Source organism: Pteropus alecto, unplaced genomic scaffold, assembly GCF_000325575.1.
Source record: "Pteropus alecto unplaced genomic scaffold, ASM32557v1 scaffold287, whole genome shotgun sequence".
In the NCBI taxonomy this organism is placed as follows: domain Eukaryota; kingdom Metazoa; phylum Chordata; class Mammalia; order Chiroptera; family Pteropodidae; genus Pteropus; species Pteropus alecto.
In genome coordinates this window covers 1,930,186-1,957,688 of record NW_006439718.1, presented here as the reverse complement: position 1 = coordinate 1,957,688, position 27,503 = coordinate 1,930,186, and the positions used below count along the sequence as shown (strand labels likewise).

Genomic DNA, 27,503 nt, shown 5'->3' with positions numbered 1-27,503 from the left:
CTCTTAGCTAACTACAGCATGGAATCTCAGATGCTTCTGGCAACTATGCGTTATTAGTAAGAGATGGAGCTTTGTTATTAGATTGCATTTTATTATTTCCTTTAGCTCAACATGTACCTGATATTAGAGGGCTCTCCCTATGGGTTGAAATGCTGCAAATGATTGTTTTTTTTTTTGTTTTTGTGGGCCCCTTTTCTTTGCAGCCAGGTAAGAAAAGCTATGCTGTGCTGGTTGAGGGACAGGCTGGTATTTCCTTGTTCTGACTGGTAGAGCCCAGAGTCCATGGCCCAAATGGCTGCTTTTGTTTGCATCACAGAATGACCAAGGCAGTTGCTGTTCTGTTGACAAGATGCTTGTTCCAACGAGGAGATCAGTAGGCATTTAGCACGGCTAATCTGGCCTCTTGGCACAGAGGGTCTAATTTACCATCACCTCCTAGGGAAATAGATAGAATTTTCTTGTGGCCAGCTTTATATACAATTTAATGTTATATAAGACATATATATAGCTTCCACTAGGAGAGTATTTTCAAAGTGTACAGGCATGTTAATGGTTAACTATCCTTTAATAGAGTATTAGGGGATTGCAAAAGCTTTTACTTCTGAGCAGGGTGAGGTATGCCTGATGCCAGCCTGCCAGGCCAGAAACTCTCCAGGGCAAAGAAATTCTTAAAACATTACTGATAAGGCATTGCACTGCTGACATATCATTTCTATCTTAGCAAGCCTAGATAAAATAATCAAATGGAACAAAAATAGTTTTGAAGGCAACTAATAATAAAACACGCATTATTAAAAATGCAAAAACAAAAATAAAACAACCTATTATCACTAAATTCTCATCATGTCATTTAAAATCTAGAGCTAAAACTTCATTTTCTTTCTGTTCTTCTTTTGTTCTCGATGTTATGGGAAGAAGCCCAGAGCATCAAGCAATTTACTGTGTGTGGTTTAGGATGCACTTATTCACGTGCCATGGAACACAGGCCTTTGTGTAAGAATTTAAGACTCAGAAAGAAACCCAATTTGAATCTGGGTATGACACACTGACCACTTCAACTAGAAACTGAGGACACTTCAGAGAAGGCAAAATGCTGGTTGGAAGGATTTACCAAACTCCAAGTCTTTGATGTTGCAGTGGAAGACAACTTCTTCATTCACCTTGAGTTCTACCACATTCCAGTCTTCTATCTTCTCTAGAATGACCTTGTGTCCATCTTCAGCCAGCACAGCTGGAAAAAACAAAGAGGGAAATTGGTGATAGGATGCAGACTCCAGATTAACCTAATATGCAAATGTCCTCATGCATGACAGCAGCTGGTCTGCTCTACAGTTGCTCATGCCTATAATCCAGCTGTCCTGGTGGGCACCTATTTGGTGCTAGCCCCGGTGTACTCTTACCTTTTCTGAGAAGCACAGCCAAAAATTTGCACATTTAAGGATTGGTTGAGATTTGCCCAAGACCCACATGATCTGTGAAAATATGAGCTTTCTCTAGGAAGAGTTTTTTAGTTTTTCTTATAGAGACAATACTCAGTGTTGGAAGGAATTTGTGGAATTTGGTAACTTCTTACCCTGCTGATGAAAATATAAATTGCTCATCTTCCTGGAGTACATTTTGGTGGTATATGCCCCAAACCTTTAAATCCTCAAAAAATTAGAATTAAAAAATGATTCTAATCTCAGGCCCAGGAAATTGCACTTACAAGAAAGTTTCCTAAAGAAAAAATAAAAAATACAGGCAGATTTTTGCAACAAGATATTTCATAATGCAGTTTTATAATAACAAGATACTGTGAATAACTTACATGCCCAATAATAAGAGGGTAATCAGGTAGATAGTGGGAAGTCCATATGATGAGATTTTATTAGGATATTTCAAAAAATGTTTAGGATTTTTTTTAATAGCAAGAAAAGTATTTATAATATAAGCAAAAATTAGCCTACATATAATATATATAAAATATACAATATTAATTAAATATATATTCAATATTAATTAAAATACAAATATGTAATGGAACAAAAGAAGAAAATACCCAGTGGTTATCTCTCTGTGGCGAGATTATGAAAAACTTTTCTCTCTTTATTTTTTTTATCATTTTTCAGATTTTCTATCATAATTAGAAAAAGACATTTTAAAAAAATGAATAGACTAAACTTTTATTCTTACCTTTGGAATCTGCATTTTGGTTATCACACTCAATGGCTCCTTCCCTAGAGATCAGCTATGGAAAAATTGTTAGATTTATTCTCTGTTGGAGAAATGCAAGGGCTTAGGAGGATTAATGTGTATTGAACAGCCTCGAGCTCTATTTTCTCCAACATGCTTCTCCCTAACTTTCTTGATGTGTTCACCTTTCCCATTGGTGTTAGAGTTGGTATGCTAAATCACCGCCTTTGGAAGTCTATATGCATTGGTGAGAGTTTTGGTTAGGATGGAAAGAGAAATCAGGTGAGGGGCATGTTTTTTAAAGTCAGCATTTCAATCAGTCTTATATGGAAAACAGTTATTGTCAGTTAATTGCATATAATTGCAGAGACAATTGCTTTTTCAAAATGTTGGCATGTCCACTTCTTCACCTTTCAATCAGTTCAAGAACATCCAGCCCCAACTGTGAACATTTTAATTGTGTAATTTTAATTTCACTTCTGGAAAGGAACTTCAGAAAGTAACTCAGCGAGGATCTCCATTAGTAAGATAGCGCTCCTTGGGCACCCAGTGGTGCCCTAATTGACCTTGTGTCAGCTAACACCAATCTCTACAGAACACCTGTATCTTTTTCTTTGGTATATTTATGTTATTGGATCCTCCTTAAATGTCTTGTTCTTAAACTTCTTTGGAGGAAGGCACTCAGCTTGGACCAATGACTTATTTAAATGAAGCAGTCCACCCAATTTCGAATGGCCAGTGGATCATCTAGGAAGCATAAATCTCTACTGGCAGAGATTTATGGGGATCATGCACTCCCCCAGCAGCAGCCCCTCAGGAGAGGAGAGGTGTAGCTGGAGAGGGAAAAGCTCCAAGTGGGTAGGTGGGAGGCAATTCAGCCTCCATAACTGTGGATTTTCATTGTCTGAAGATTTTCCTTGGAACAAAACAGCTGCTCCACTCCCACTTGACACCCCATCTCTGGGGGCTACCTCTATCTTACTAATACCCAACACCAACTATCTAAGGCTTGGGGGTTCTAGAAAGGAGGGCAAAGGCTCTGTTTGGGGCTGGTCACCATGACTTCAGTCTAAGTGAGGAGGGGGTTTGCAGGAGGGAGACCCCGGAAAGGTGTGTACCCTGCAGCTGCCTTCTTTCCCTCAGGGTCCCATCTGACCGAGCCTCGTGTAGCACGTGAGTTTGGGATTTGTTTTAAGAGAGCAATGTTAAGATATATCTTACCACTCTTTCGTGGTAAGGTATGCCAAATAATGGGGCCCACCTCATACCTGAGCGAGTGAAGCCCAACAGGAAGAAATCCTCTTAAGAGAGCAGATTACTCCTCACTTTACCCTCTATATAATCACAAAACATGGGCTCTCAGTGCCTTTATCTCCCTCACTGACCACAACACCCTCTTACCCGCTAAGTGCCCCTCGTTAATAAATCTCATTGAATAAACAAGCTCATAATGACACTGGGCACCTCCACTGGCTCTTTTGGACCCTGAGTGACCTAAGTCTGATTCTCCATTAAAGTGATAAGGCACCTCAGAGTCTAGATCGTGTATCACCCTTAAGACACCGGCCCCTTCTCATCAGTCCAAGATGTGTTGAGCCCAAAAGTAGGGTGGCCAGTGCAAGCTTAAGGGATCAAACTCGAAGAAGCACCAGAATTCCTGCAGCTCATCCAAATGCCACCTCTCTACATGGAGGATGCATTTTTTCCTATGAGCTACCATGGGGTTGTCTATTCAAAGAAAGGTCAGATAAATATATGCCATGCAACAAAGTCTGCAGAGGCAGTGGCTAAACTCCAGCATAAATCAACCAGAAGCTATAAGGCCACCCACAGAATGCCTTCCTCTTTGAAGTGGCACCTCATTCTTCAAGGGGGATCTGGGTAAACTGAAGGGACACAGAAAAGCCTCCCACTTCTTAGTGCTAGTGAAATCGTACACCATCTGTGAATGATTTAAACACTGCTGGTTAGGGAGTCAAGGCAAACAGACAGACAAGTCATATCCCCCTTCTCTCTTTGGCACAGGTGCAATGCCAGTGACCATTAATGAGTGCAGCTAATGCACAGCTAGGGATGGTAGGACAGCACTCAGAGCATCTTAAATAAATAAGGGCAAACTCTATTTTTATGAGTCAGTTTCAATTCCTTCTAGTTCTCTTTAGTGGGTCATTTGGCAGACTTAAATACAACAGGTAAGAAGCAACCATAGCCAGGGAAATTACTTAGAATTTTTTGTTAAGAATTAGTTAAATTTCATCTGTACTGAGGTCATAGTAGAGACATTTTTGCTGAGCCATTATATTGTATTATAATTTACTGAGCTATTATAATGTTCAGATTGTTTAAGGCATAGTGAGTTCAGGAAAGATCAAGTATATTTTCAAAGCCAGCAGGGCTTCAAGAAATGATACAGAACTGTGATTTTTAAAGAAACACATAGAATTCAGATGAGGATCTGCAAATGCACCACTCTGTGCTTGTTGTGATGTTAGCGTCAAGTCCAAAGTGGTAGGGAAGCATGGGACAGGGAGGGCAGAACTGATACTCTCTACTCCGCTTCTGTTAACACTTTTACATTCGTTGCTGTCCTTCATTAAATGTTGGCTGCCAGTATAATATGAATTATCATTCAGAAATATACAAAGCTAACTTTAAAAATCAACCACCTGCTGATACTTTGCAATACTCAAGTCTCCTTCAATCATGAAAATTCTCCCCTTGATCTTTTCAAAATACTCCTCTCCTCCCCGACTGTGGGAAGAGCTGCCTGTGCTCTTTGCTTTCTCATCTCTACCCACTCCTCTACCTCCTACAGTTGAACCCTCAGCCCACCTTGTCCTGAACTTGTGCTCTCAGAGGTGAAGAACCATCAGCACATTCAATGGTTCTCCCAGTTCTCCCTGACTTCTCTCAGCAGATGGATACTCTGACCCATCTCCTTTCTTGCTTTTTAAAAATACTTCTGCTAGTAAAAATAAATATTTTAAGCTCTAAAATTTTTAGCAGGTTATAAACGTAATGCAGACCCATGATTTTTAAAATTTATATTATAATTTTATTTTATTATTTTTCTTTTTTTTAAATTAAGTTTATTGGGGTAACAGACCTATGATTTTTTAAAAGCTTAAAAATTATCAAAAAATAAAGGACAAAAATATTTAAATCACCCAAAATTCTTTTCCCCTTTTTGCCTTTTTCAATGGCAAAAATTCCATGAATTCCATGTACACTCTCATCAGAGTGTACATGGAATTCAGGAGCACACTGTATTCCCTTAACACTATGTTGTGGTGCTCCAGCCCTGTCAATATACATAGGTCTGCTACATTGCATTTCATGTGATGCGTGTACTGCAATTTATTCAGCCACTTCTTTTTCTGTTTCTTTTTTCTCATTTTTCACTGTTGCTAAGAAATGTTGCAAGAAACATTGATGAGCATTCTTATGTGTACATGTGCAAGTTTGTGTGTGTGTGTGTGTGTGTGTGTGTGTGTGTGTGTGTGTAAAATTGAGAAATGGCATACCTGATTCCCCAGTATATGGTTAAATTTGAAGGCACTGCCAAGTTGCCCTCCAAAGTTACTGTGCTAATTTACCCTCTCATAGCAAGTCTTTGAGAACACTCTTTTTCTAAGTCTTTCATCAACCATGAATTCATCTTTTTCTAGAGATCACTTCTGCTTAACATTTTGGTGCCCACTAGCCATTTTCTTCTTAAAATTCTCATTTCACTTGCCTCCTGTGCCTCCAGAAATTGGCAGTGGTCCCTTGGAGGGGTGCAGAGGTAGGAGAGAACCCGGAGATGGGAAATCTTTCCCTTGAAGCATACATTCCAATAGAAGAGAAGGATAACAAGCTAGATAGGTGAAATATATGTCATGTTAGACACTTATGAGCACCAAGAAGAACTAAGAGGTGGGAAGGGAGATATGGAAGAAGGAGACACAGGGAAGTGTTGACAATTTTGATGGGGATGCTCAAGGAAGGCTATCTCAAGGTTACTTTTGAGAAAGACCTGAAGGCTCAAAGAGAGTGAATAGTGAGGACAGTGTAGGAATCTGGGAGAAGAGCATTCCAGGTGGAGCAACTGCCAAGCCCTGAGATGAAAGTGTACTAAGAGTGTTCAAGAGTCAATGATGAGGCCTGTGAGGGTGCAGAAGAGTGAGCAAGGGGGGCAGGTTAGTAATGTTGGGAGGAAATGAGGTCAGAAGAGTCATCGGGAGCCTGGTAGGCTACTTGAAGCCTTTGGTTTCTATCTTTAGTGATCTGGGAATCACCAGAATATTCTCAGAGGCATGGGCCATGCTCTGATTCAGATTTAATGGCATCACCTGGCTTTGATGATGAGAACAGACTTCAAGGGATAAGAGTGGTCTCAGGGAGGCCAGGGCTGTGATCCAGGCAGGAGATGATTGGTGGCTTGGATACAGAAGTGGAGGGTAGTCTGTAAGAAGGGTAAGAAGTGGTTAGATTCTGTCTGGATGCTTTGAAGATAGAGCTAATAGGATGTTCTGCTAGACTAAATAAGGAGTGTGAAGGAAAGAGGAGATAAAGATGCCTTCAAGGTTTTTGACCTGAGTAACTGAAAGAATGGAGCTGCTGTGAACTGAGATGGAAAGAATGCAAGACGGGCTGTTCTCCTGCACAGCAGTCTTCCATTATCCAGGGGAGATACATCTCAAGACAGCCAGTGGATGCCTGAAACCATGGAGAGTTTGGAAATTTTGGACTTATTAGTCTGAGATGCCTACTAAACATTTCAATGACAATGAGAGGTCCTGAATGGAGGTATAAATTTGGGAGTCATCAGCATATAGATATCATTTAAAATCATAACAACTTCTGACTCAAATCTGCCTTTATCTTTCTCCTGAAATACAGACTATAATTTCTAATCTATTAATATTTCTTAATAATTCATTTTCTCCCACTTTTCCTCCCCAGATCTCTTCCTTCAGAATTAGCCTCTTATGGCACATCCTTGATCTCATCATTATTTAGCTCAAGAAACTTTCCTGGCTCCCATTTGCCAAGGCCTGACTCTCTCGTTGCACACTTTCCTCCAGGCAGATCCAGCTGCTTGCCGCTTGCCAACATTTCCCGAGCTACTTCCTCCTCCCCTTCCTTGTTACCCCCACCCTTAGAATAATAAGAACCAATATTCATTGAACATTTACTATATGCAGGTATGGTGTTCATGACTCTATCTGCATTCTCTTTTTGGAATTTCACTTTTTTGAGGTAGGGATTTTCTCCCATTTTACCTTTAAGTAAATGAAGACTCAGAAAGGTAAAATAACTTGATCTTGACTTTGGTCACACATTAAAGGGTGGAGACCAATTCAAAACTAACTGAAGTTCAGAGCTTTGTCTCTGTCAACAAAGCCAAGAATGTAAGCAGGAGACAAGTGACCAGGGGGAGGTGACCAGCAGAGCTGACGGGATTTGTGTAAAATGAGATGGGAAGTCTTTCCACTCTAAAACTTGTAAATTGTACATTATAACAAAATGTTCATTTATGCATTCTGTTTTAATAGAATTCTTGGTATGTAAGTGATCGATTTGAACTCTCTGCAGTCAGGCTGATTGTGGCAGCAAAGAAACAATTAAAAAGTGTCTGCAGATATCAGCAAAATGGTGGAATAGGCAGCTCTATATTGCCAATCACCCATAGAAATGTCAAAAAAAAAAAACAACCAGAAAATGTCAGAAACAACATTCTCCGAACTTTGGAAAATAGTGAAAGGTGGCAAACAAGTGAATGCTGAATCAAGTAAAAGGCAACTTTAAACTGATAAGAAAGCATCGTGGCATCTTTGTTACATCCTCCCTGGTTTGATGGCAGTCTTGAAGATAGCAGCCCTTGTTTGCAGTGTGGGACCCTGGTCTTTGTTTGAAGAGGGAGAGCATAGCAGACTTTATTTGTAAAATCTTGTGGTTGTCTGTTCTAACCTGTATGGCTGCTACCTAAATGATTGACACTCCTGTTTGTTTCACCTAACTCAGAACTCTCACGGGGTAAAAAAGCTGTGGGCAGTGCTCGGAAACATTGTAAGGCAAATGAAAATTTGTAGCTGTCTGGGCAAAAAACTGTTGAGACGTACAATAAATCTCATAAAGCCTAAGAGAAATAGCTAGGGAGAGAGCTTCTTTGAGAATTAGAGCATTTAAAAGCACTTGTGTAGACTGGGGGATTTAGAAAGCCAAGTGAGTGCCCAGAACAGGATGCAAGCTCAGAAAAGACTTGGGAAGATCCTAAGCTTTCATCACTGGTTGATCTATGAAAACAGGAAGTAAAAGCTGAGGTATTGTAAATAGCCTGGATAAGTGTTAAAGGAGTGCCTCAACGTAGAGCAAATAAATAAAGAACCTTTGAGGCTTTTTGTTTTATTTTGTTTTGTTTTAAAGCTGATGGCATTCATGTAAATCTCTGTTGAAACACTGGCTGAACAAAAGCTAAGACTTCAGCAATTCAGAACACAAACCCTGGGGAAAGGGGAGAATCTGATTTTCAGAATTACTACTTTATAATATTTGAAAATCTGTTTTCAACAAAAAAATTAAAAAGCATATAAAGAAACAGGAAAGTCTCAGACATTCCAGCGAAAAAAATAAATTGACAAAAACTGTCTCTGAGGAAATCCAGACATTAGATTTACTTTAAATTAACTATCTTAATGCTATCTTAGGCTAAAAAAGCAAAAGGAAACCATAGACAAACACTAAAGGAAACAAGGGAAATGATGTATGAACAAAACAAGAATATCAATAAAGAGAAATTCTAAAAAAGAACCAAATGGAAATTCTGCAGTTGAAAAATACAATGCAGTAGTCTTTCCTTATCCATAGGGGATACGTTCCAAGTTACCCAGTGGATGCCTGAAACAATAGAGAGTACCAAACCCTATATATACTATGTTTTTTCCTATACATACATAAAATTTAATTTGTAAATTAGGTGCAGCGAGATTAACAAAAATATTTAATAATAAAATAAAATAATTATAATAATATACTATAATAAAAGTTATGTGAATATGGTCACTCATTTCAGGGGATCCCTTGCTGAAGTCTTCATATAGGCTCAATGCTTTCTGGTGCAACAGTTGTTGTCAATTGGAACATGTTTTCTGTTCATGTCTTCTACCCACAAATTTAATGCCTTTTCCGTCTTGATTAAGCACTTATCATGCACTGTTACTGTAACTTTTGCAGTTTGAGGTGTGACAGCAAACCTAGTAAATTTTTTTCTTTTTCATAATTTCACAGATAGAAGATTTGTTTCTACCACAGATCTTAGCAATCTTAGAATATGATTTTTTTTTTATTAAGTCAAGTACTTTCACCTTTTTACTTAAAGGAAGCACTTTATGGCTTCTCTTTGGCATATCTGGATTGCTAGCATCACTACTCTTGTGCTTTTGAGTCGTTATTAAGTAAAATAAGGGTTACTTGAATACAAGCACTGCAGTGGCATGACAGTTGATTTGATAACTAAGGTGGCTACTAAGTGACTAATGACTGGGTAATATATACAGTGTGGATACACTGGACAAAGGTATGATTCACATCTGGGTGGGATGGAACAGGATAATGTAAAATTTCGTCATGCTACTCATAATGGTGCTTAACTTAAAATTTATGAATTGCATATTGATTTTTTTTTATTTCTGGAATTTTCCACTTAATGTTTTTGGACTGTGATTGACCGTGGAAAGTAGAACTACAGATAAGAGGGAACTATGATAACTGAAAAAAAAATTCACTAGAGCTATTCAGCTATATATTTGAGCAAGCAAAAGAAAGAATTAGTAAACGTGAATGCAGGATAGTTGAAATGATTGAGTCTGAGAAACAGAAAGAACAAATATTAAAGAAAAGTGAACAGAGCCTAAGGAACATGTGGGACACCATTACATGTACAAACATACACACAATGGAAATCTCAGAAGGAGAAAAGAAAAAGGGGAAGACAGAATATTTGAAGGAATTATGGTTGAAACTTTCCAAATTTAATGAAAGATGAAAATACATATTCAAGAAACTCAACTAACTCCAAGAGGGATTAATTCAAAGGATCCACATGGAGATGCATTTCAGTCAATTGTCAAAAGACAAAGAAAGAATCTTAAAAGGAACAAAAGAAAAGTGACTTGTCATGTATAAAATTAGCAACTAAATGATTTCTCATCAGAAACCAGGAAGGCCAGAAGGCAGTGGAATGACATATTTAAAATACCAAAAGAAAAACGTGTATTGGTCAGAGTTCTCCAGAGAAATAGAACCAATAGGTCATATATATAGACTGAGACAGAAGGAGAGAGAGGAGGGAGTGGGCCGGGGTAGGGGGTAGATATTTATTTTAAAGAATTGGCTTATATAATATGAGGGCTGATAAATCTGAAGTCTGAAGGAGTGGCAATTCAGGTAAGAGTTGATGTTGCAGACTTGATTCTGAATTCCACAGATCAGGAAACAGAGGCAGTGGTTCTATGTTGCAGTTTTATGGATATTTTCTTTTTTGGGTAACCTCAGTCTTTTTTCTTAAGTTTTTCAACTGATTGGTAGAGGCTTACCACATTATTGAGGGTATTCTTCTTTATATGTAGCCTCATGGTTGTAAATGTTAATCATATCTAAAAAATACCTTCACAGAAACATCTAGACTAGCGTTTGATCGAATAACTGGGCGCCATAGCCTAGCCACAAAATCGACACAAAAAAACTAAGCATCACAACTGTCAACCAAGAATACTAGGTATGTCAAAATTACTCTTCAACAATGAAGGGAAAATTAAGACATTTTCAAATAAATAAAAGCTTATAGAACTTGTTGCTAATAGACCCTACAAGAAATGCTAAAAGAATTCCTTCAGGCTAAAATGAAAGGACACTAGAGAGCAACATGAATCCATACAAAGAAATAAAGAACACTGATAAAGGTAGAGATAAGAGTAAATATAAAAGTAATTGCTACTGCACTTTTGGTTTGTAACTCTTTTGTTCCCTATATGATTGAAAAGGCAAATGAATGATACAATATTTATAAATCTATGTTAATGGGTACACAATGTATGAAGATGGCAATAACGATATAAAGTGAGGATGGAGATGTATAGAAGCAGATTGTTTGTATGCTAGTGAAAACCAAGTTGGTATTATTTAAACTAGGTTGTTATAAGTTTAGAATGTTTATTGCAATTCCCAAGGTAACCACAAAGAAAATAATTTAAAAATATACTAAAAAGGAAAAAAGAAAATAAAAATGGTACAGTACAAAAAATCGACTAAATTTTTAAAAAGGACGGTAATGGAAGAATTGAGAAGCAAAAATAAGATATGACATATAGACAACAAATAAATGGAAGAAGTAAGTCTTTCCTTATCAGTAATTACTTTAAATGTAAATAAATTAAACTCTTTAATTAAAAGGCAGAGTTGGGCAAAATGGTTAAAGAAGCACAATCCATTTATATACTGTCTACCAGAGACTCACTCGAGATACAAAGGCACAGGTGGTTAAAAGTGAAAGGATGGAAAACATATTCCATGCAAATAACAACCAAAAGAGATTTAGGTTATCTATATTATTATCAGACAAACTAAATTTTAAGTAAAAAAGTTTAGAAGAGCCAAAGAAGGACATTGTATAAGGACATTATATATTAATAAACATTTCAATCTGTCAAGGAGACTAATATTTATGAACATATATACACCTAACGACAGTCCCAAAATGTATAAAGCAAAGATTGACAGAATTAAAGGAGAAAATAGTTTTACAATAGCTGGAAACTTTGATACATTACGTTCAATAACACCTAGACAGAATATCAATAAGGAAACAAAGGACTTGAACAGTATTATAAACCAAGTAGACCTAACATAAATAGAGCACTCCACCAAAGGCAGAGTATATATTCTTCTCATGTGCACATGGAACATTCTCCAGAACAGACCATATTTTAGACCACAAATCAACAAGTCTAAATAAAATTTAAAATAATGAAGTCTTACAAAGTATCATTTCTGCTGACAACAGAATGAAGCTAGAAATCAATAACAGAAGAAAATTTAGAAAAATCACAAATATATGGGAATTAAACAACATACTCCTAAACAACCAATGAGTCAGTGAAGAAATCACAAGAGAAATTAGAAAATATCTTGAGAGGAATAAAAAGAAAAACACAACATATTAAAACTTACAGGATGTAGTGAAAGCAGTGCTCAGAGGGAAATTTATAGCTGTAAATGCCTGCACTAAAAGAGAAGATCTCAAAACAATGATCTGACTATACAGATTAAGGAAGTAGAAAAAGAGCAAACCAAACCCAAAGCTAGCAGAAGGTACAAAATAATAAGGATTATACTGGAGATACACAAAATGTAAAACAGAAAAACAATAAAAAAATCAACAAAACCAAAAGTTGGTTCTTTGATAGACAAATCTGCAGCTAGATTGACTAATAAAAAATGAGAGAAGCCTCAAATAACTAAAATAATAAATAAAAAAGGGACATTACAACTGACTTTATAGAAAAGGATTATAATACAAAAATAAAAAGGGTTGTAAGAGAATACTATTAACAACTATACACAAATAAAGTGGATAATCTACATGAAATGAACAAATTCCTAGAAACATAAAACTACCAAAACAGACTTAAGAAACAGAAAATCTAAACAGACCTATAACTAGTAAGAAAATTGAATTAGTACTCAAAAACTTCCCAATGAAGAAAAGCCCAAGACCAGATGGCTTCATCGTGAATTCTACCAAACATTTATTAATGCTAGTCTTTTTCAAACTCTTCCAAAAATTTAAGAGAAGGGAACATTTCCTAACTCATTCTATGAGGCCAGCATTATCCTGATATCCAAGCCAGACAAAGACACTATAAGAAAAGAAAACTACTGACCAATATCTTTTAAGAAACCTAATTCAAAAGCCTCAGCAGTAAAATAATAAATAAAACTGAGCAATAAAATAACAAATTAAACTAATAGTAAAAGATTTATACACTATGACCAAGTGTAAAAATCAATAAATGTAATATATCTCATTAATAGAATGAAGGAAACAAAAATACATAATGATCTCAGTTGATCCAATCTCTGACAAAATCCAACTTTTCATGATTCAAAACACTTAAGAACTGGGAATAGAAGACAACTTAACCACAATAAAGGCCATATAGGAAATATCTACAGCTAATATCATACTCAATAGAGAAAGGCTGAAAGCTTTTCTCTTAAAATCAGAAACAAGACAAAGATGCCTGCTTTTGCTATTTCTATTCAACATAGTATTAGAACTTCTAGCTAGAGAAATTAGGCAAGAAAAAGAAATAAAAGGCATATAAATTGGAAAATAAGAAGTAAAACTACCTCTATTTGCAGATGGCATGATCTTATATCTAGAAAATCCTGGAGTCCACATAAGCTAATAAACGAAATCAACAAAGTTTAAAGATTCAGAATCAATATACAAGTCAGTTGTATTTCTTTATACCAGCAATGACCAGGTAATTAAGAAAAACAATTCTAATTACAATAGCATCTAAAAAAAATGAGACACTTTGGAAAATATTTAACCAAAGAGATGCAAATCTTGATCCATGTGGCAGGGGAGGTGGCAGGGTGGAGGTGTTCTGGAACCATTTTGTCACAGATACTGAAGGATAACTAAGTTTTTGCTACATGGCAACTCAGCACACCTAACCCCTGCATTGTTCAAGAGTCAATTATACATTATACATTATACATATTTAATACAATCTCTCTTAAAATCCTAATGGTGATTTTTTTTCAAAAATGGAAAAACTCCAAAACATCAAAGGGAATTTCAAGAGACCAGAATAGTCCAAAACAATCTTGAGAAAGAAAGAAGTTGGAGTTCTCACACTTCCTTATTTCAAAACTTACTAAAGCTACATAATCAAAAGAGTGTGGTACTGTCATAAGGATAAATATATAAGCCAATGGAATAGGATTGAGAGTCCAGAAATAAAACACCACATCTACAGTCAATTGGTTTTGGACATGAATGCCAGGACTATTCAATGGACGAAGAACAGTTGCTTTAACAAATGGTACTGGAAAAACGAGATATCCACATAAATATTTTAAATTTTTTTAAATTTTCAATTGCAATTTACATACTACATTATATTAGTTTCATGTGTACAACATAGTGATTAGACATTTATATAACTTACGAAGTGATCACCCCGATAAGTCCAGTACTGACCTGACACCATAAATAGTTATTAAAATATAATTGACTATATTCTCTATGCTGTACTTTATATTGCTTGACTATTTTTATAACCTCCAATTGGTACTTCTTAATTCCTTCAACTTTTACCCCAAATGTCCTCCCATCTGGCAACCATCAATTTGTTCTCTGAATCTATGAATTTGTTTTTGTTTTGTTTGTTCATTTATTTTTTTTATTATTATTTTCAATTAGAGTTGACATTCAATATTATTTTATATTAGTTTCAGGTGTACAGCATAGTGGTTAGACATTTATATATAATTTACGAGACAATCCTCCCAAATTATCTAGTACCCACCTGGGACTATATGTAGTTATTATGATATTATTGACTATATTCCTTATGCTTCACATCCTCATGACTGTTTTGTAACTATCAACTTGTATTTCTTAATCTTAATCTCTTCACCTTTTCAGCCAGCCCCCCAACATTCCTCCCATCTGGGAATCATCAGTTTGTTCTCTGTATCTATGAGTCTGTTTCTGTTCTGTTCGTTTATTTATTTATTTATTTATTTATTTAGTTAGTTAGTTAGTTAGTTAGTTAGTTAGTTAGTTAGTTAGTTAGTTAGATTCCACATATAAATGAATTTATGTGGTATTTGTCTTTCTCTGACTTATGTCACCCTCTAGGTCCATCCATGTTGTTGCAAATGGCAAGATTTCATTCTTCTTCATGGTTGAGTAATATTTCATCAAATATTCCATTGAATACCACAATTTCTTTATCCAATCATGTAGTGATGGGCGCTTAGTTGCTTCCTCATCTTGGCTATTGTAAATAATATTTCAATGAACATAGGAATGTATGTATATCTTTTTGAATTAGTGTTTGAATTTCTTTGGATTAAATTCCACAAATGGAATTGCTGGGTCGTGAGGCAGTTCTATTGTTAATTTTTTGAGGAGCCACCATACTGTTTTCCATAGTAGCTGCACCAATTTGCAATTCTACTAATGGGGCACGAGGGTTCCCTTTTCTCCACAGCCTCATTAACACTTGTTCTTTGTTAATTTATTGATGATAGCCATTCTGACAGGTATGAGGTGATATTCTGTTTTCAATTTGTATTTCCCTAACGATTAGTGATGTTGAGCATCTTCTCATATTTGTTGGCCATCTGTATGTCTATTCAGATTTTCTTCCCATTTTTAAGTTGGATTGTTTGTTTTTTTGGTGTTAAGTTGTATGAGTTCCTTATATATTTTTGATATTAATACCTTATTGGTTGTATCATTGGAGAATATCTTCTCCCACATAATAGGTTGTCTTTTCTTTTGGTTAATGGATTCCTTTTCTATGTAAAAGCTTTTTAGTTCGATGTAGTTCCATTTGTTTATTTTTTATTTATATATTTATATATTATTAAGAGCAATGTCAGAGTGTTAACTGCCTAAGTTTTCGTTTTATGGTTTCAGGACTTACATTTAAGTCTTTAATCTATTTTGGGTTAATTTTTGTATATGGTGTAAGAAAGTGGTCTAGTTTCTTTCTTTTACATGTATTTGTCCAGTTTTCCCAACACTATTTATTGAAGAGACCAATTTTGCCCCACTGTATGTTCTCTTCCCTGTCGTCATAGATTAGTTGACCATATATATTTGGGTTTATTTCTGGGCTTTCAATTCTGTTCAGTTGATCTATGTGTCTGTTTTTAAAGCCAGTACTGTGCTGTTTTGAGTATGATAGGCTTGTAGTATAGTTTCATAACAGGTAGTATGATACTTCCAACTTTGTTCTTCTATCTCAAGATTGCTTTAGCTATTCAAGGTCTTTCGTAGGTCTATGTAAATTTTAAGATACTTGTTTTAGTTCTGTGAAAAATACCATTGGTATTTTGATAGGGATTGGATTGAATATATAGATTTCTTTGCGTAATATGGACAGTTTAACAATGTTAGTTCTTATTCACGAGCATGGTATGTGCTTCCATTTATTTATATATTTTTTCAATTTTTTTCTTCAATGTCTCATAATTTTTCAAGTACAGGTCTTTTACTTCCTTGGTAAAATTTATTCCTAGGTATTTTATTTTTTGATGCAATCATAAATGGGATTGTTTCTTAATTACTTTCTGATAGTTTATTGGTGTATAAAAATGTAATCAATTTTTGAATATTAATTTTGTATCCTGCTACTTTACTGAATTTGTTTATCAATCTTAATAGTTTTTTTGGTGGAATCTTTTGGGTTCTCTCTATATAGTATCATGTCATCTGCAAATAATGACAGTTTTACTTTTTCCTTTCCAATATAAATGTCTTTTATTTATTTTTCTTTTCTGATTGCTGTGGTTAGGACTTCCAATACTATGTTAAGTAGAAGTGGCAAAAGTGAAATCTTTGTCTCGTTCTTGATCTTAAAGGAAAAGCTTTCAGCATTTCATTGTTGAGTTATGATGTTGGCTGTGGGTTTGTCATATATGGCCTTTATTATATTGAGATATGTTCCCTCTATCTCTACTTTGCTGATAGTTTTTATAATAAAAGGATGTTGGATTTTGTTAAATGTTTTTTTCTGCATCTATTGATTGATCATATGATTTTTATCCTTCATTTCATTTATGTGGTGTATCATGTTAATTGAGTTGCTGATATTAAACCAACCTTGCATCCCAGTAATAAATCCCACTTGATCATGGTATATAATCTTTTAAATGTATTGCTGAATTTGCTTTGTTAATACTTTATTAAGAATTTTTGCATCTATGTTCATCAGAGATTCAGTCTATAATTTTCTTTTCTTTTTTTGTAATATCTTTGGTTTTAGAATCAAGTTAATGCTGGCCTTGTAAATTGAACTTGGGAGCCTTCCTGCCTTTTCAATCTTTTGGAATTGAGGATAGGTGTTAATTCTTTGAATGTGTGTTAAAACTTACCTGTGAAGTCGTCTTGTCCAGGACTTTTGTTTGTGCAGAGTTTTTGATTATTGGTTTGATTTCATTAGTAGTTTTCAGTCTTTTCAGATTTTCTGTTTCTTTCTAATTCTGTCTTGGAAGATTGCATGTTTCCAGAAATTTATCCAATTTTTCCAGGTTGTCATATAATAACACATAGTATTTCCTTATAATCCTTTGTATTTCTATGGTGTTAGTTGTCACTTCTCTTCTTTCATTTCTGATTTTACTTGTTTGAGTTGTGTCCTCTCTCTTTTTTTTCTTGATGAGTCTGGCTAAAGGTGTATCAATTTTGTTTATCCATTCAAAGAACCAGTTCTTAGTTTTATTGACTTTTTTCTTTTCTTTTTTTTCAGACTCTACTTTGTTTATTTACACTGAGCTTTATTATTTCCTTCCTTCTACTCACTTTGGGCTTAGTTTGTTATTCTTTCCTAGTTCTTTTAGGTGCAAGATTAAATTGTTTAAGATTTTTTTCTTGTTTCTTGGAGTAAACTTTTATTGCTGTGAGTTTCCCTCCTACAACTGCTTTGACTGTGTCCCATAGATTTGAGGTCGTTGTGTTTTCATTTTCATTTCTCTTTAGGTATCTTTTGATTTCTTCCTTGATCTTATTGTTAACTCGTTCATTGTTTAGTAGCATGTTATACAGCTGCCACATGTTTGTGTGTTTTTCAGTTTTCTTCTTGTAATTGATTTCTAGTTTCATACCACTGGGATCAGAAAGAAGAGGCTTGATACAATTTCAATTTTCTTAAGTTTATTGAGACTTGTTTTGTAACCTAACATGTGTTCTATCTTGGAAAATGTTCTGTATGTGCTTGAAAAACATTTATATTCTGCTGCTTTTGAGTGAAATGCTCTAAAAATATCAATTAAGCCTTTCTGGTCTAATGTATCATTTAAGGCCACTGTTTTCTTATTGATTATCTGTCCAGATGATCTATACATTGATGTAAATTGAATGTTAAAGTCACCTACTATTATTGTCTTACTGCCAATCTCTCCCTTTTTGTTTGCCAATATTTGCTTTATATATTTAGCTGCTCTTATGCTGGATGCATAGATTTTTACAAGAGTTATATCCTCTTATTGGATCGATCCTTTTATCATTATGAAATGCCCTTCATTGTCTCTTGACACAGCCTTTGGTTTAAAGTCTATTTTGTGTGATATAAATATTGCTAACCCAACTTTCTTTCATTTTTATTTGCATGAAATATCTTTTTCTATCCCTTTCTATTACTTTCAGTCTGTATGTGTCTTTTTATCTAAAGTGGATCTCTTGCAGGCAGCATATGTATGGGTCCTTTTTAAATATATATACATTGAGCCCTATGTCTTTTGACTGGAGCATTTAGTTCATCTACATTTAAAGTAGTTATTGATAGCTATGTAGTTATTGCTATTTTATTAATTGTTTCCTGATTTTTTTTGTAGTTCTCTCTGTTTCTTTCTTATTCCCTTGCGTTTTTCTTGTGTGTTGATGACTTTCTATAGTGTTGTTTCTTATATGTTTATTTCTTATATGTTTCTTTATTTCTTATATGTTTCTTATAGATTTTTGTTTTGTGGATGCCATGTGCTTCATATATACCAAACTATGTCTATAGTAGTCTATTTTAAGTTGATGGTTGTTTAAGTTCAAATGCATTATAAATTACCACAATTTTTGCTTACCCTTTCCACATTTATATTTTTGTCATAATTTCTTACTTATTTTGTGCATTTGTATTCCCTAATTTATTGTCATAATTGCACATTATCGTCCTATTTTTGTCTTTTAACATTGGTACTAGCTTTATAGTTGGTCGATCCACTGCTTTTACTGTTTGCCTTTGTCACTGAAAAATTTTTCTTTCCTATATTTTTATTCATATTTTTGATTTTTTCTTTTCTTCTTAAATAAGTCTGTTTAACATTTCTTGTAATACTGGTTTAGTGGTGTTAAACTCACTTTTGCTTATCTGAAAAAACTTTATCTCTCCTTTGATTCTAAATGATACACTTGCTGAGTAGAGCAATCTTCATTGTAGGTCTTTGCCTTTCATTACTTTGCATATTTTGTGTCATTCCCTTCTGGTCCGCAAAATTTCTATTAAAAAATCATCTGATAGTCTTATGGGAGCCCCCTTGTACATAACTAATCGCTTTTCTCTTGTTACTTTAACAATTCTTTGTCTTTTAACCTTTGGCATTCTAATTATGATGTGTCTTGGTGTGGGCCTCTTTGGATTCATCTTGTTTGGGACTCTCTGTACTTCCTGGGCTTGTATGTCCATTTCTTTCCCCAGGTTAGGGAAGTTTTCCATTATTATTTCTTCAAATAGGTTTTCAATCCCTTGCCCTTTCTCTTCTCCTTCTGGTACCCCTGTGATGTAAATCTTGGTACACTTGATGTTGTCCAGAAGTTTCTTAAACTGTTATCATTAAAAACATTTTTTTTTAATGTTCCAGTTGGGTGTTTTTCACTACTTTGTCTTCTAGATTGCTGATTTGATCCACTGCTTTATCTAATTTGATATTGATTCTCTGATGTATTCTTCATTCCAGTTATTGTATTCTTCATTTTTGACTGGTTCTTTTTTATGGTTTTTATCTCTGTGTAAGTTCTCACTGAGTTTATCTATTCTTCCCCTAAGTTCATTGAGTATTCTTATAACCAGTGTTTTTTGAACACTGTACCTGGTAGATTGCCTTCTTTTTGTTTAGTTCTTTTTTTAGAGTTTTGTCTTGTTCTTTCACCGGGGACATGTTTTTTTGTTTCCTCGTTTTGTCTGCTTCCCTGTGTGTCTTTCTATGTATTAGGTAGATCTGCTATGTCTCCCAGTCTTGGAAGAGGGGCCTTATCTAGTAGGTGTCCTATGAGGCCCAGTTGCACAGTCTCCCTGGCCACCTGAACAGGGTGTTCCAGGGGTGTCCCTTGTGTGTTGTATGTACCCTCTTGTTGTAGTTGAGTCTTGGTTGCTATTTGCAAATTAGTGAGTGGAATTGACCTTAAGGGTGATTGGCTGTGAGGGCTGGCTATTACTACAGGGGACAAGCTGTTGTGTAGAGCTGACCCCACAGTGCAGGAATCACTGTAGTGGGGCTCTGGTATCAGCCAAGTCCACCCTTCAGGTGTGCTGTTTTATGGAGCAGTATGGGTGGTACTTTGGTGTGGTCTGAAGCTGGCCACCAGGTGTGTTGGTTCTGGGGCCTCCTGGGAAGAGCTCTGGTGCAGGCCAAGGTGAGCTGCCATTTGTGCCTAGCTTGGAGCTACCTGGTAAGAGCTACAAAGTGATCTGTAGTTGGTTGACACTTGTTCTGGACTTAGTGGTGTTTGGGAAAAGCTATGCTGGGAACTGAGGCCAGCTGCCACTAGAGCTAGGCTTGGCATCCTTCGATGGGCATCACACTGTGAACTGAGGCCATGCACCACTTGGGCCAGATTTGTGGCCACTTAATTGAGACTGTTTTTCAAGCTACCACTCACAGCAGCTTATGCCAGCCTTAAGGCTACCTGATGTAAGTTATAATACAAGTTGAGAACTTCACTGCTTGTGCTAGGATTTGGGCCACTTAGCAAGAAGTGTAGATGTCTGCTGCTTGTTTGGGGTGTGTGGACCTTTAAGAGATTTTAGGAAAATCTGCAGTGTCAGCTCAAGCACACTGCTTTTGTAGAAAAACTGCTAGAAGCAGCTTAAGCCATCAGGTGAGCTGGGTGGGGCACGGTCTCAGGGAATCAGCAGGGCATGGCAAATAGTGTTATCCAGATGAGCGGAGAGCTCAGATTTGGTGCCTCTACTATGGCCAGGTGAGTGGGTGGGGTGTTCAACAAAGAAACAACATCACCTGTCATCACTTCCCCCAGGAGAGAGCTGCCCTGACCTATCCCTCCAGCCCTTACCCTGAAGCTAGTCAATTTACTACCTTTCCATAAGTGCCTGCCACTTTTGAGCTGTTTCCCTGGGTTGGAGCCCAGAGCAAGTGAGTTTTTGAGTGAGAGAGTCCATGCGTGGGCCCCTCAAAATTCCAACAGCTCTCCATCTCATCTCCCAGTGGTTTTCACAGCCAGATATTATGAAGACTTCTCTTCCCGGAAGTGATGCTCAGGGCTGAGGAGCCTGGTGTGGAGCTGGGACTCCTTGTTCCTCAGGAGGGACCTCCACAGCTGAGATATTCCTCCCCCCACACACCGAATTCTTAATTGCTGTAGTATGGGTGTGGGACCTGCCTGTTTTGTGTCTCTGCCCCCTGCCACCAGTCTTACCGCAGCTTCTTTTTTATATCCTTAGTTATAAGAATTCTTTTCAGCTAGTCTTCAGGTGGTTCTTCAGGGTGATTGTTTTATAATATAGTTGTAATTTTGATGTGGTCATGGGAGGAGGCGAGCACATTTACCTACTCTGCCATCTGGACTAGAAGTTCTCATATGAATATCTTTTAAATGAAGTTGGACCCTTCTCATACACTATATATAAAAATTAACTCGAAAATGGGTCAAATATCTAAATTTAGAAATTATAAAACTTTTAGAAAAAAATATGGGCAACTCTGCATAACTTAGATTTGGCAATGATTTCTTAAATACCAAAAGCACAAGCAACAAAAGGAAAAACAGAAAAACTGAGCTTCAGAAAATTAAAAACTTTTGTGCAGCAAAGGACACTATTAAGAAAGTGAAAAGATGGTCGGACGGGAAAAAATGGCGTAGATGATAGACCTTTTGTTCATCCCTCTTATGACCAAATCAAAGTTGTGACAGAGACACAGAGCAAACAGCAAGGAAAGTCACTTGGGATCCAGATGAACAGAAGCACTACAACTAGGGAGAGAAATAATTAATCAACCTGCAATTGTAGAAGGAAGGAGGGGGCAAAGATGTGAGGTTGCCTGTTCCCAAATGGCTGATTGGGACAGAGCTGTCGCAGTGGCTGCAGGCAGCTACAGACGCCTCTTAAAGAGGCCATATCTGCGAGCGGGATTCTGCAGTGATGGACCTGCTCTCTCTGAGCACTAGCGCCTGGTCGGCAGCTGGGGAGCACCAAAGACTTACAGGGGGACACTGAGTTGTCTGAACAAGGGCTGGAAGCAAGGCTTTCTCTCAGGCAGAAGTGCTGCTGGTATCCACTGTTCCTCTGAGTCATCCCTGCCTTAGTGTGTGGACACAGTGCCCCCATAGCTCAGACATCATTAAACTGGACAACAGAGGTCGCTCAGACATCATTAAACTGGACAACAGAGGTCGCTCAGCCCAGAGAAGTCCTTGAAACTCCACCTCCTCCAAATTGTGGCTCCACCTAAGCCACATCCTGTTGTGTCCTCTGTGAGTCTGGTGCTCCTTCCTGAGCAGTGCCAAGACTCATCGTGGTGGCAGCTGGCCTTGGTTTCTAGTGTGGTTTCTTGAGGCAACTATAAGCCCAGCATCTGTAGATTGCTTGCTGAATCTTGACAGGTGGCCCTGGAGAGGCACAGGCTGGGGCTAAACTTGGCCTGCAGCTGAACTCCTCTCAGAACTGTGCCACTGGATACCTACTACACAAAGAGGCACTAATAAGATCGGGAGACTTAGGAGCTTTGCTTAGTACATAGAAGCAGACACAGAAGGCAGCCAAATGGGAAGACAAAGAAGCAGAAACCATATGAGGGAACAGAACAGAGATCCAGGAATAATGGAGTCAAGTAATCTAACAGATGCAGAGTTCAAAACGCTGGTTATAAAGATGCTCCATGAACTTAGGGGAAGTGTAGATGAATTCAGTGACAACTTTAACAAAGAGATAAAAAGCATAAAAATGGAAATGAAAATTATAAAAGGGAACCAGTTAGAAATGAAGAACACATTATCTGAGATGAAGAGTATATTAGATGGAATAAACAGAGTGGATAAAGAAGAGGATCAAACCACTGATATGGAGAATGGGGAAGTCAAAGACAGTCAAATGGCAAGAAAAGAAAGCCAAGACTATAATAATAATTAAAGGAGCCTATGAGACACTGCTAAATGTAAAAATATCCGTGTCATAGAGGTACCTACCTGAAGGAAAACAAGACGTTGAAGAGCTGTTTTAAGAAATAATGATGGGAACTTCTTTTACCTGGTCAAGAAAATAGACATACAACTCAGGAAGCTCAGAGAGTCCCAAGAAAGAAGAACCCAAAGAGGCCCACACCAAGACACATCATAATTCAAATGCCAAAGGTTAAATACAAAGAGAAAATCTTAAAAGCTACAAGAGAAAAGCAGTTAGTTACCTACAAAAGAGCACACATAAGACTGGCAGCTGATTTCTCAAAAGAAACCACGCAAGACAGAAGGGCTTGGCACAAAATATTTGATGTGATGAAAACCAAGGATCTACAACCAAAAATACTTTATCCAGCAAGCCTATCATTTAGAGTCGAAGGACAGATAAAGAGCTACCCAGATAAAAATAAGCTAAAGAAATTTATCACCACCAAGCCAGTATTACAAGAAATGTAAGAAGAAAAAACATGTATCAAAAACAGGAATAAAAATTGGTAATAAGTACATTCCTATCAACAAGTACCTCAGATGAAAAAGAATTAAGTGCTCTAATCAAAAGACAGAGTGGCTGAAAGGATAAGAAAACAAGCCCCCTACATATGCTGCCTACGAGAGACTCACTTCAGATAAAAAGACACACACAGACTAAAAGGAAGGGGATGGAAAAAAATCTTGCCTTGATGGACCTAGAGGATATTGCAATGATTGAAATGGGTTGGATAGAGAAAGACAAGTATCACATGATTTCACGTACACGTGGAATCTAAGGAACAAATTCAACAACAACAAAAATGGAAATAAACTCACAGATACAGAGAATATATTGAGAGCTACTAGATGGGAGAGGAGTTGGAGGAATGGCGAAAGAGGGCAAAGGGATTAAGAAGTACAAATGGATAGTTACAAAATAGACATGGAGATATAAAGTGTAGCATAAGGAAAATAGTTAATAATGTAATAACATGTAAGTGCGGATAGGGGTAGTAGATTTAGTGGGGTGATCACTTTCTGAGTTATGTAGATCTCTAATCACTATTCTGTACAACTGAAACTAATATATTATTACATGCCAACTGTAATTGAAAAAAACTCATTGAATTGTACAATATAAATACAAGCAACTAATTATCTATTATATTTCAATAAAGTCAGAAAAAAGATACACACACACAAAAGAAAGTGAAAAGACAATTTACAGAATGGGAGAAAATGTTGCAAATCATATACTGATAAGGGTCTTGTACCTAGAAAATATGAAGAACTCTCCTAAATCAACAACAAAAGGAAAAATCCAATTAAATAATGAGTGAAGAACTTGAATAGCCATTTCTTCAAAGAAGATACACACATGGCCAATAAACACATGCAAAGATGCTTAACATCATTAGTTACTAGAGAAGTGCCAATAAAAACCACAATGGAATTGCATTTCATACATGCTAGAATGGCTATAATTTTTAAAAAATAACAAGTGTTGGCCCCAATGTCGGGAAATTGGAATCCTCATATGTTACTGGTAAGATGTAAAATGGTGCAGCTTCTGTGGAAAACAGTTTGGCAGTTTCTCAAAAGTTAAACATAGACTTGCCGTATGACCCAGCAATTTTATTCCTAGGTGTATAGCACTCCCTAAAATTGAAAACAGGGACTCAGATACTTGTGTATCCATGTTCATAGCAGCTGGATTCACAATAACCAAAAGGTGGAAACAGTGAAGTGTTCATCGACAGATGAATGGATAAACAAAAATGTCGTATATACAAACAATAGAATATTATTTGGCCATTAAAAGGAAGGAAATATGAATACATATTATAACATGGATGAAACTTCAAAATGTTGTTAAATGAAATAAACCAGATAGAAAAGGACAAATATTGTATGGTTTTACTTACATAAAGGATCTAGAATGAGCAAATTCATAGAGACAGAAAATAAGTTAGAGGTTAGCAGGAGCTGTGGGGAGAGAAAGAGAGAGAATGATTGCTTAGTGAATGTAGAGTTTCTGCTTGGGGTATTGCAAAACTTTGGAAATAGGTAGTGTTGATGGTTATGTAACATTTTGAATGTCATTAATGGCACTGAATTGTACACTTAAAATTAGTTAAACTGGGACATTTTATGTTATATCTATTTTACCACAGTAAAAAATACTACAAAAAGAAAAATGAAAAAAAAATAGATAAACTAAGAAAATATGAGTTGGTTGGGAAGGAGGAGCTTGTAGTTCCTAGGGCTGGGGTGAAGTAAGAGAAAAAAAAGTCTGCAAAAGTCAAAAGCTTAGAGACAGGCAGTAAAAAGGCTCAAAGAACTCTTTAATGCAGATTCTTTTCCAGCAATCTGAGATCCACCTTATTTTTAAAGAAATGCTATAGCTGCTTTGTCTTATCATTTAGTGAATATAAACTAAAGGTGGGTTATGGGGTGATGGGTTGGTGGGTGGAGTTCATCAGAGGGGGAAGAAGCAAAAAGTCAGTTATTTAGGTAGTGTCTTTAGCCAACACTACAAAACATTTTAAGCATCACCAAATAACACAAGCTACTTACAACAGAAATTTCTCAATCAATTTTTCTCTCAGAGAAAGCAATTTTTTCTTGATTGAAATTCTTCCCATTATCTAAAACAGAACTCAAATGCCACATCCTCCAGGGGGCCTTCCCTTATTGCTGATTTTGTGTCCCCTGGAAGATTCTGGTTTTGGGTCACATAATGGAGTTTATGAAGACTCAGTCCTGGGCTCTCTTCTCATTCTATAGGTTCTCCCCAAGTCAATATCTCCAGCTCAGATCTTTTTCTCTGAACTCCAGAACTGTTGAGCCGACTTACTACTTCCACCTACATAGTTGAGAGGACATGAAGTTTAATGATGTCCATGTTCCTCCAGTTGAACATCTTTAATGTTCTCAATTTTAGTGTAGGGCATTTCCATCCATCAGCACTTGGCTCAAGCCAGAACAGACTGGAACCACAAGACAGCTTCTTGACCCTTGCCTCCCATCTCCATCCCTTTAGGGAGTACCATTACTTTTACTTTAATCCACCTCCCTTTTATGGCTGTCCTGGTCCAAGCTACTGTCATCTCTCCTCAGGTTTGTTTCCATGCTTTCATTCTTGGCCCCCATGAATCTGCTCTTCTCACAGCAGCCATGGTTTCATTTCCCTGCCTAAAACTTTTATTCAGCCCTGCAGGATCAGGTCCCTGTCTACCTCTCCAACCTCATCCTCCCATCAGTTCAACAAATACGTAATTTGCTCATGCATCCAGCTTTTGCAGATATTAGTCCCTCCATTTAGAATGTTCTTTCTTTCATACTGACATTGTGAGAGCAATCTCTCTCTCTCCCTCTCTCTCTCTCTCTCTCTCTCTCTCTCTCTCTCTCTCTCTCTCTCTCTCTCGTTAGTTTCTCCCTCCTCTTTAAAGCTCAACTCAAATGGAATTCCAGAAAATAAAGTTTTTCAGATCTTTCCCCTCTCTCCTCCCATTTGGCCAGTGGCAGGGCTCACTATGATTACATTCCTCTGTCAAGAGCTTAGAATTACTTTCAATTAGCAGTCAACAATGAGGTCACTTCAAATATATACATCTTTGTTCATCTGTATATACCTGATACCTGGAAAAGTGTCTGACACATTAAATGCTCAGTAAAGGTTTATTGCATGAATGAATGATCAAGGCATAAATGTATTTTCCAGTCACATGACCTTGGAAAAGTCTCTTACTATTCCTCATTTTCACTTTCCCAATGTGTAAAGCAGGGTATGTAATCCTTTCTATCCAGGTAATTCGTGTAAACTGTCTGGCATCCAGTGGACTCAAAGCACATGTTTGTTTCCACTCTTATAGTGAAGCAGTGGAAGCCAGAGGAAGATGCTAAATCATCCTGGGGTGATGAGGCCTCAAAGAAGGTTTTCCAGAGTAGGTGGCACTTGGGTCTGAGGAAGGAAAAACATCTAGGCAGACCGTACAGCCTGCACGGATGCTTAGAGGGTAGGGTATACCTTGGCGCACGGAGCTGGGTGGCCCTAAGGCACTTGCTGCCCACCTTGCAGGCCCTCCAGGCGGAAGGTACGGTGCTCCACAGACAAGCCAGCTGCACTGTAAGGGCCATAGCGCAAGATGACCAACGCGTTCCTGGGCAT

General features: G+C 36.8%; 1 protein-coding gene across 1 annotated transcript; it reads right to left on the bottom strand.

The window, feature by feature from the left end:
- Positions 1–370: 370 nt before the first annotated feature.
- On the bottom strand, positions 371–27,503 carry CUNH10orf53 (chromosome unknown C10orf53 homolog). The gene is made up of 3 exons (XM_006916929.1): positions 27,407–27,503; positions 1,112–1,231; positions 371–435 (listed from the first exon to the last, which is right to left on the bottom strand). Exons 1-3 carry the CDS (start codon positions 27,501–27,503, stop codon positions 371–373), a joined length of 282 nt encoding a protein of 93 aa, XP_006916991.1.